The sequence below is a fragment of the Prunus dulcis genome, chromosome 8 (assembly GCF_902201215.1).
Source record: "Prunus dulcis chromosome 8, ALMONDv2, whole genome shotgun sequence".
In the NCBI taxonomy this organism is placed as follows: domain Eukaryota; kingdom Viridiplantae; phylum Streptophyta; class Magnoliopsida; order Rosales; family Rosaceae; genus Prunus; species Prunus dulcis.
The window spans coordinates 860,506-870,635 of NC_047657.1; the positions used below are offsets into that span (position 1 = coordinate 860,506).

General features: G+C 36.4%; 1 protein-coding gene and 1 long non-coding RNA gene across 5 annotated transcripts in view; one reads left to right on the plus strand and one right to left on the minus strand.

The window, feature by feature from the left end:
* Positions 1 to 3,230: 3,230 nt before the first annotated feature.
* LOC117637588 lies at positions 3,231 to 6,873 on the plus strand. 3 transcript variants are annotated; one of them, XR_004587194.1, is made up of 6 exons: positions 3,231 to 3,517; positions 3,659 to 3,718; positions 4,962 to 5,038; positions 5,382 to 5,443; positions 6,221 to 6,283; positions 6,576 to 6,873. It is a non-coding gene; the product is annotated as an uncharacterized LOC117637588 (long non-coding RNA). The 3 variants fall into 3 exon arrangements; XR_004587196.1 differs by lacking the exon at positions 6,221 to 6,283; XR_004587195.1 differs by lacking the exons at positions 6,221 to 6,283; positions 6,576 to 6,873 and adding an exon at positions 6,113 to 6,164.
* Positions 6,874 to 8,061: 1,188 nt separating this feature from the next.
* The window catches only part of LOC117637869 (probable basic-leucine zipper transcription factor E), a 4,825-nt gene continuing 2,756 nt past the window's right edge, over positions 8,062 to 10,130 (minus strand). The window contains exons 2-3 of one of the 2 annotated variants that reach the window (XM_034372914.1): positions 9,260 to 10,130; positions 8,062 to 8,452 (exon numbers count right to left, since the gene is read on the minus strand). The exon at positions 9,260 to 10,130 is cut by the window's right edge and continues 1 nt beyond it. In XM_034372914.1, coding sequence (XP_034228805.1) covers positions 8,392 to 8,452; positions 9,260 to 10,130 — 932 coding nt within the window. In that variant the 3' untranslated portion in view covers positions 8,062 to 8,391. Of the gene's footprint in view, positions 8,474 to 9,259 lie in introns of both variants that reach the window. The other variant, XM_034372911.1, reaches the window with a different exon arrangement.

The window sequence follows — 10,130 nt, forward strand, 5'->3', positions numbered from 1 at the left end:
CTCCACTGCAAATTACAAACCGCTCTATCCAATCTTTCAAACACTCTCCCATTGGTCCAAGTGAATTTAGGGCCAGAAAAACCTAGATCCACCATTTCATTACTAGAAAACCATCTCCTAAAACCCTTGAATCTCCAAGATTGACCACCTCCAAGCTTATCTTCAACTTGCAACATCTCATTGAAATCACCAGCAAGCAACCAATGCAATTGATGACAGCTAGCAACAAAGGTCAAATAATCCCATAGTTTCTCCCTTTTGCAACCACACGGCTTAGCATAAACAACCGTCAACATCCATGGAACCTGACCAGGCCATGAAACACAAGCTGTAATAGCTTGATCCATAGTGCCAATAACCTCAACTTTAACTCTGTCACCATGCCAGAGCAACCATAAGCCACCTGAAAAACCCACAGGATCCACAATTTCAACGCAAGAGAACCCCAAGGATTTCACCATATCCATAGCTTTTTGGCCACTAATCCTAGGCTCACACAAAAACAAAATATCCATACGATGAGTGTGAATTAACTCCATCATAGTAGCTCGAAATTTGGTGCAAGCAGCACCTCTCACATTCCAGCAAACAATATCCATAACAACAATACCAAGGAGAAACAACCTAAGGGCTAAACCCTTAAAAACCCAAATTCATACCTTCAGTGTTCGTGAAGGTATTATCAAGCAACTTCCCAGTAGAAGGTCGCACTTGACCCTCAGAAGTATCCATTTCCGCAGGCACAGCAGCACCCTCCCCCTCTGGCACACTCTCATGATCAGAAGAACCAATAGAATCTGCATCACTATTAATCCCATCTCCATCCTCCTGGACACTCATACTACTAACTATATTTGGTGGTTGATGCCCAAATATATAAATCCCCTTCCCACTTTTCACATCCTTAGAACTGACCCAATTAGCAACTTTATCCAGTAACGGCAGAGAGCTCTCCACCCTCTTCCCACCAATTACCAGCTTGTCTCTAGCAATTAAATTCCCAAAACCTGGGCTCTTAGCCCCTGCCTTCTTTCGGGCAGCAGCCGGCAAATGCTTTTTATCCTGCTGAGGCTTATTGGAGATATCATTCAAGGCAACTCGAACATCTGACTTAACAGTCTTTGATTTGGTCCACACTTTCTTACCCAAGCCTGCATCACTTGTAGTTGGATCTCTTTCCCCAACGACACATTGCCCATCAACACCATTACCAATCACTTCTTTTTGGCCAAAATTTTCACTTACACCATGTAGAGCATCAAATCTTGAGCCCTGAGTTCTAACCCCATTATTTCTGCCTCCCTGATCCTTATGCACTACCTTAGGCCTTCTCCTTGCTGGAACATTCATCCAAGGGCCTCGTAAGTTTTCCAAAAGTTCTTCATTATTCATAGCAACATTGCCTTCCAAAACATCCTCAACAACTGAACTTTGCCCCTCCCCAGGCATAGCAACAGGAGCAGAATTCCTCTTCTCGCAATGCTCTCTCTTGTGACCATACCGCCCACACAAATAACAGATATCAGGTAGGCCCTCATACTCAATATTATACCACTCATGATTAATCTGAACAAAAGCCTCCAATGGCTTAGTAAGATCTAGCTCAACACACATCCTAGCAAACTTGCCCCTATTTTGAGATGTGGTTAGAGCATCAATCTTCAGTAATTTACCCAGCAGGTTGCCAATTCGCTTCAATGCCCACACATCAAAGCACTCCAAATGGATTGCCGAGACACGAATCCACGCAGCCATTCGAGTAATATGGGCAGTGGCAGGACAAAATCCAGGCCTCCATTTCTGTAACACCAAATACTGTCCCGCAATTATCCAAGGCCCACCAGTTAGGACAAACTCCAGATCTTCCTCAAGCTCAAACTTAACAACAAAATAGTCATTCACCAAATCCACGAGTTTCCAGCCTCCTTTCAAACTCCATTTCTGATGCAGCCGATCGTGGAGGTAATTGTAAGTATGAGAACGCCCCAGGAGCTTAACGATCAAGGCATTCATCCAAGGTTTACAGAGCCTAGACATAGCCTTCTCAGAAAACTGGATGCTGGGTCCCCTATCCCCTTGAGAAATCACTACATCTTCATCATCGTTCAACTCATCATAATTAGTATCTAGACTATTAACATCAATGCCAATATTTTTCACCAGATTGACCTTATTCATTAGTTTATCCCTAAAACTTGCCCCATCAATCACAGATTGAACACCTGGAAATCCCATGGTATCCATACCAGAAATAAGGTTCTGACCTGGATTCAAATCATGTGCCATCATCAGATCTGGATTTGCATCAGAGACTAAACCATCTTGATGACCCGAATCGGCTCGACTCCGCTTAGCAAAGCGATAATTCTTCAAGAAAACACCCGGAGACCCCTCTTCCATGGTGGAGAGAGATTCAGAAGTTCTTTAGGACCAAGAGAAACGGAAGGCGACCTGGAAACCACCGTAGGAAATAGTTTCCAGCAAACGGAAAAGATGACTTTTGGACGCAGGAAAATTTCTCGCGCGTGAGGCGCGTGTCAGTTCCCTTTCATTTTCTTTACTGATATGATCTTGTTGGAAGCTTACACTCTCTTTTTTTTGTAGCTCTTTGTGTAGCTCATTTTTGGAGATGAATTTTGGAAATTTAAAGCTATAATTTAGAAAATTGACCCTCACTTGGCTGGCAATCAAGTCCAAATCGTAATCTTGGTTAATTAATTGATGATATTCAATGTGACAATGTGCAGCTACTATAGGTGAAGATACTTTTGTCTTTTTCCCTAATAATTTTACATTTGTAGGACTTCATTGCCACTTAAAGAAAAGTAGAGGACTAGAATTGAAAAAAATTAAAAGAACAGGGAGCAAAGTGGAAAATAGGCCAACCCACTACTAAATTTGGAAATTCTAGAACAAGCTGATCTTAGCCAAAATAGACATATATAATAAAAAATAATAATTGTGACAGGAAATAATATAGTATATTGAAGCATGAGAATATACCCTTGACAAAAAAAAAGAAAAAAAAAGAAAAAAAAAAAAGGCAAATCTATATATATAAAGCAAAAGGCAGAGAATGGTGAAACATTCAAAAATTCCAAATATGCCCTTTGTTAAACAAAAAAATAAAAGCACACAATTTTAATTAAAAGAGGGTGAAATAGTAAAACACCCCTGATTTAAAAAAGAACAAAAAGAAAAACAAAATAGAAAAAGCGCGTCGTGCTATACAAACCTAAGTCGTGATGTGCTTCTCTCAAAGAAGAAAAGCTGAAGAACGTGGAGAAAAATTGCACGGGTTCAGAACCCACGAAGCTGACGGTTTCCACAATTTTAGAACCCATCACCACCATGTTACCTATATTTTTCTTCGTCCACTTCATTGGCACCTTTTCTGCTTCAGAAATCGAAATCGAAATTGTGAGTAATCACCCAAGAGCACCCGGTGTAAAGACTGGCCAGACTCAAAAAACTTCCTTTCTCATTCCGCACCACACCTGTTATCCTGTAACTGAAGGTAAAGCATCCGTTTTTTTGTCTTAATGCATGTATATTTCTAATTTTGTTGGGTTCAATATAGTCTCCCCCAATTTTTGTTGCTTTTCTTATGATGTGTTTTTTGTTGGTGCTGGTATAACTAAAAATCCTTTGTGCTCAGATAAAGGAGGTAGGGTTCACACTCAGAAACAGGAGGGATAGTGTTCAAGTTATTTATCAGGTTATTATTTCAAATCCTATTTCTTTTTTGTCATCACACGTGCTCTTCCAAGTTTTAGATTGTTTGTTAGGATTGTATGAATTTGGGTGTTTGATTTTCGAAGTTTAATTTTCTCTATTTTGGATAATTTTGTCTTGGTTTCTCTCTGTCTCTTTCATTCTTATTTGTGAATTTGTTAGGATTTCTGAATTTGGGTGTTTGATTTTCGAAGTTTAATATTCTCTATTTTGGCCAATTTTGTCTTGGTTTCTCTCTGTCTCTTTCATTCTTATTTGTGAATTTGTTAGGATTTCTGAATTTGGGTGTTTGATTTTCGAAGTTTAATCTTCTCTATTTTGGCTAATTTTATCTTGGTTTCTCTCTGTCTCTTTCTTTTTTATTTGTGAATTAATTTTGTTGGGTTCAATGATAATCAGCTAGCTGCATTTGACTTGGTGTAACAAATGCAAGAGTTACAGATGCACAATTATTAATACAAATGCAAGAGTTACATTATGTTCCTGATGCACAATTATTAATATAATATTGCTGTTCAAGAGAATCCAGCTTCTAATACGTTGGCAAGCCTGTAAACAACTGGATAAACCAACCTGTGAATGTAGTTATGTTTATGAATAGATTCTATAGCCATAACACTTTGGGCAATGTAAAATCTTGCAACAGTTTCAGTCAAAGTCTCTTCTCCAATAAGCAAAGTCATCATGTCACCACCAAGTAGATACTCCATGATTAGATACAAGTAGTCAGCATCTTGAAAGGAATAGTAGAGTTTCACAATGCAGTGACTAGCAACCTCTGCAAGCAAATCCCTTTTAGCTCTAACATGTTCAACCTACGTTGCAGATAGTATTTGGCCTGCTTAAGTTCTTTATGGTATCTGCATTTTGATTCTGTTTTGTGGCGTTTTCCTTTGTTTCTAAATTCCAGTTAATCACTCTGAATCTCAATGTTGTTGTTACTGATTAGCTGTGATTTTCCCCAAAAATATGTAGCTTAAGAGTCGATGAAGTAATTCCATGAAGTAATTTCATCAATATGCTTGCTCAATGTTGTTGTTCTTTGAATCTGTGTTTTGTTGTGATATTCGAATTTCTCATATATTAGACAATGTCTTCCTCTTTTTGATCTGTTTACTATCACTAATCTCTAATTTTTTTTAATCCTAATGGAATTTCTTTGATATATATATATATATATATGGGTTTAAATTAATTGTTCCTGATTTCATTAAATTTTACTGCAGTACTTGGACGAGAACAAGTCATTGATTCTGAAGATCGTTGAGAGCCAGAATACAGGGAAATTGAGTGAATGCGTAAAGTGAGCATTTACTTTTTCATTGACTGCTCTGCTTTGGACATCTTTTATTTTCACAGATTGCTATTTATAAGCAACGTATATCTGTTAGGCTATTTTTATTTATATGTTAACTTGCTTTCTAATTGATACTGCATGGTTGCAACTCATGGTTTGCTTGGAATTTGCTTGGAATTTGCTCAATGTTGTTGTTCTTTGAACCTGTTTTTTGTTGTGATATTTGAATTTCTCATATATTAGACCATGTCTTCCTCTTTTTGATCTGTTTACTATCACTAATCTCTAATTTTTTGATCACTAATCTCTAATTTTTTGATCATAATGGAATTTCTTTGATTATATATAGATGTTGTTTCGCTAGAGCACCAATGAAGAAAGCATTTAGATTTGATGTGTTTGATGTCAATGGTATGAATCTCTCTCTCTCTCTCTCTCTCTCTCTCTCATATTTTGGTTTGGGATTTTTGAATTCTTTTTTTGTGAATTAATTTTGCTGGGTTTAATGATATTATCAGCTAGCTGCATTTGACTTGGTGTAAATCACGTACTTGGTCTGCTTAAGTTCTTTATGGTATCTACAAAAAAAAACAAAAACAAAACAAAAACAAAAACAAAAACAAAAAAAAGAAAAGTTCTTTATGGTAATTTATAAAGTAAGAATTTTGATTCTGTTTTCTGGCGTTTTCCTTTGTTTCTCCAGCTAATAGATGTAGGGGTTTCCACACTGGCCATTGATTTGTGTTGGCTTTTTAGTGGGTAGTTGCCAAAACCTTGGATTTGGAACTCAGTGGTATTTGTTTCAACAATTGAACATATTTTTCATCTCTTGGTAGCATTTGTTTTTCTACTTTGTTGGTTAAGCCAACCCCATTGTAGTGCGTAGAAGGAGATTTACAGTTTCATATTGTGTCTTCTGGATATTGTTATCAAATTAACAAATTTCCTGATCTCTCGATCTCTGCTTTTGCTTACCTAAATTGCATTTGCTTCAAGTTGGAATGAATGAGGTATTTTGAGGCTATATAATTATGTGATTGTTGTGCTTCATTCTAATTACTGTTTATTTTATTTTTTTAGTATGAATCATAGTTAAGCAGTCGTCCAATTGCTAGGTCCAAAAAAGAAAATTAATAAGTTTTTCATATCTACATGTCTTATTGAAACTTTGGAATTTTATCTCAACAGATTCAATTGTCTGTCACATCTCTGACTTATTCACTGAAGCAAAGAAGCAAAGATAATTTTCAGGTTAATGTTTCTTCATTTTGTTTTATTGACACAATTTTTTCTTTTGGGTTCCCTCAAAATTCCTTCACAAAATTTGACTTGGCTCTACTATTACGTGTTTTCTGCTCTCTCTTTCTGTTTTTTTCCCCCGATTTAATTAACAAATTTTAGAACTTTAACCAGTTGTCTTCACCACCCAAACCAAAATGTCCAATTTGAAGCAAATGTTTTTAATTTTGGGTTTTGTTTTCTTTTGTTTTTGCTGAATTGAAATTAACCCCATTTTAATGCTGCTCCTAATCTCATGTTGCAGGATTCTCTTCCAACGATCTATCCATTGCTAGGTATGGGTATACGCCCGCATTCACCTACCTCTACATTACTTTCTTTGTTTGCTAATCATACTTTTTTACCTAATAAAGCAACAAGCAGCTCAAAAAAGAACAATGAAAACATTGAACAGAGAAAATCATTTTGCTTGCTCCTTTGTATTTGATTATTATTATACCAACCAAAACAATGAAGACTACAACCTGGACATGCTCAAGATTGAACTTTGCAATATATGTATTATATTTTTTAATTAATTAATCATTTGTATTAATAACCAATCTTTTGTACTAATCATCGATGTACCCTAATTTGATTTATATATAAGAAGTTCATTTTCAATGTATGAGTTAATGCCTTAACTTCAATTTTTAAGTAAAGGTTTAAAAAAGATATACAACCTTTTTTATGGGAAAGGTTTATATAGCCATGAAGAAATATTTTTGCACGTGAACAATATATTTGTTACTAATCACGCGCTACGCGCGACTTACATAGTTTGACAAATATTTTTTTCGCAATTGTATTTATATAGATGTTTGTTTCAATAGTTTCATATTTTAATTGCGTGAGTCTGATGCATGATCATCTTAAAATATTTATAAAAAAAACTGCTAAGATGCCCTGTATTACTCTGAACATGCTTGATCGCCCGTATTTTTTTAGACGTGCATCTTAGCAGTTTTTTTTTTAAATTTTAAGACGATCATGCATCAGCCTCACGCAATTAAAATATGAAACTATTGTAGACATGACACGTTACTCATGATCGTCTTAAAATAAATAAAAAAACTGCTAAGATGCCCTGTATTACTCTGAACGTACTTTATCGCCCGTATTTTTTTAAACGTTCATCTTAACAGTTTTTTTTATAAATATTTTAAGACGATCATGTATCAGACTCACGCAATTAAAATATGAAACTATTGAAACAAACATCTATATAAATACAATTGCGAAAAAAATATTTGTCAAACTATGTAAGTCGCGCGTAGCGCGTGATTAAAAAAAAAGCCTCTCGCACGCGCGGAAGCGCGTGCAGGGAGGCTAGTAATATTTGTGATAGACATCAACTTGTGTAAAAGTAGTTGAGAACAGCCCGCATACAAAGATTCAAAATGGAATCATTACTCTGTTTTCCGTATCTTTTACATATACATATAATATTTCGTCATTCCATGCTTAGAAGTCTGGCATCTTGCAAGAAAAATTTAGTGCCTACCTACAACATAATCATTCTTTTATTTCAAGTTACCTTTAAATTCAAGAAAACCATCCTCTACCTACAAGAAAATCAAATATCTAGCAGTTTTACACGTGAGTTCTTAATTATTCGTATCAGAGTCACATTACGTTATATATAAACAAACGAGCTACACGTGGATTCTTAACAATTAGTATCAGAATAGTCAACACGCTTGAAGCTACGTATTTCTATATAGTCGATTTTTCCATTATAACACTCATCATCAGTAAACCATATTGGATAGGATTCATTACAGACCGTCCAAGCGGTTGAATAACTGAAAGCAACACTCAGCTCTCAGCAAGCAGATGTTGAATTATATAATCCAATAAAACAGGAAATGATTTTATAAAATAATTATAAAAAAAAGAAAAGAAAAAAGATTTACCATCTCTTTCAAAAACTGCAAGACTATACATAAGCAACGGAAAATTTCGTCTGCAATATTCTATTATATGTATACCTAAGCATTTTTTTATTTGAGAGATAATTACACAAACATTTAATTAATATTAATCTCCAGCTTTTTATATCTAGAAGGCAACTCCTTCAATCAATCCCGCCTCTTATTCTTCTTGAGCATGATAAATGACCAGCAGCCACCCTTCTTGCGCCTGCAATATTGCACCCATAAACTAATTCTTAAATCAAACCATTAAAAATAAAAAGGATACAGAGATAGGTGCACAATGTGTCACTGGTTAGATAACTCCAGTTGTCCATTTTATATACATATTTTTCTAAATACAATCTAAACTACAAAAGGGAGGGAGTTTCCCTTTCGCACATACACCATGAGAGTTTGAACCTGAGACCATTAGATAGCAAGTCGAGATCCTTTTCCACTGGAGCTAGACCCCGTTGGGGTCCATTTTCTAAAATTGATATATTACCTACCACTTGTATGTCGACAAATATCTAGAAGTTCTTAATACAAAAATGATGTTGTAAACTTCCTAACAATTTTCCAATGGTGCCAAATTTGGAAAAACCCCCAACTTGCATTGCTTTTGCATCATACAGTCCTAACTTTGGATTTTAGTCATGACAGTTGGAAAATCAGTTTCTAGAATGTGAATTTTTTCCCTTTGTTTTTGGGTTTTAGGTCAGCAAGAAGAATGTGAATTACATTCAACTTGATCAGTTTCACACGTTTGTATGCTTTTCCTTTTGCCCTTTCTCTGTTCCTTCACAAGAGACTTTGACCTCCATTACTGAAAAACACAACTCTAGGTATTTTTTTTTCTTCAGGATTTCTTTTTTATTTCTTTCCTGAAATCCATGAAAATAAAATCTCCCTGTTTCATCCTATAATGACTTGATATGCAATATTTGTTTAGCCTAATGAAAAATTGATATGAACGGAAGAAATAGACAAAAACAATTAATGAAATGAAAACTGAGAGTGAATTAATACATACCTGCTGCTGCTGCTGATGCTTCTGGTGCTAGAACTGCTAATGCTGCTGCTGCCACTGCTTTTCATGCTTCCACTGTTAATACTAGAAACACCACTTTCACTCCTTTCAGAAACAGAAAGCCTCTTCATCTTCCACCACTCACTCTCCACACCCCCCTTCACAGATCCATCCACCCCCTGCCCATGCCCCTGCCCCTGAGGCTTTGGAGACACCTTTGCACTTGTTGTATTATTGCTATTTGCACCCACCACCACACTGTCACTCTTCTTCATCTTGTTGTTGTTGTTGTTGTTGTTGCTGTTGATCTTGTTCATGTTTTTCTTATTGAGCCCCAAAGAAATTGGGAAAACCATCTTCAAAAGAAACCCCCCACTATCTATACTCCCACTTCTCATAACAAATTTCTTCTTCTCACTCTTTTTCTTCTTATAATTCCCTTCTTCATTTAGATTTCCCCTCCTAACCAAAACTTGAGTACTTTTATCATCTTCTTCTTCATTTTGATCTCGATCATCTTCTTCATCCACCATTGGCTTCTTATGCTCCACCAGATCTTTCAACGAAAGCTCATAACACGACTCGGGCATGTTCTTCACCATCTCCATCATCTCCCTCTGCCCTCTGGCAATCGCTTGCGTTCTAGAAGCAGGGGACAAGCTCCGGTAGTTGTTCACACGACTTGCCGTTTCCCACAACGGTGGCGAGCGAACACCGGAGTCGTATTCGTCATCATCAGTAGAAGCTCCCTCGTTTATCCGAGCTCCCATGCTGTGCCAGCTCCTGTAGTTTGCATAATTCTGAGCTGTTTTCTGAGCCCGGGAGGCATAGTTCATGGCCTGCCAAGTATCATGGCTTGTGTCACTTGTGATTT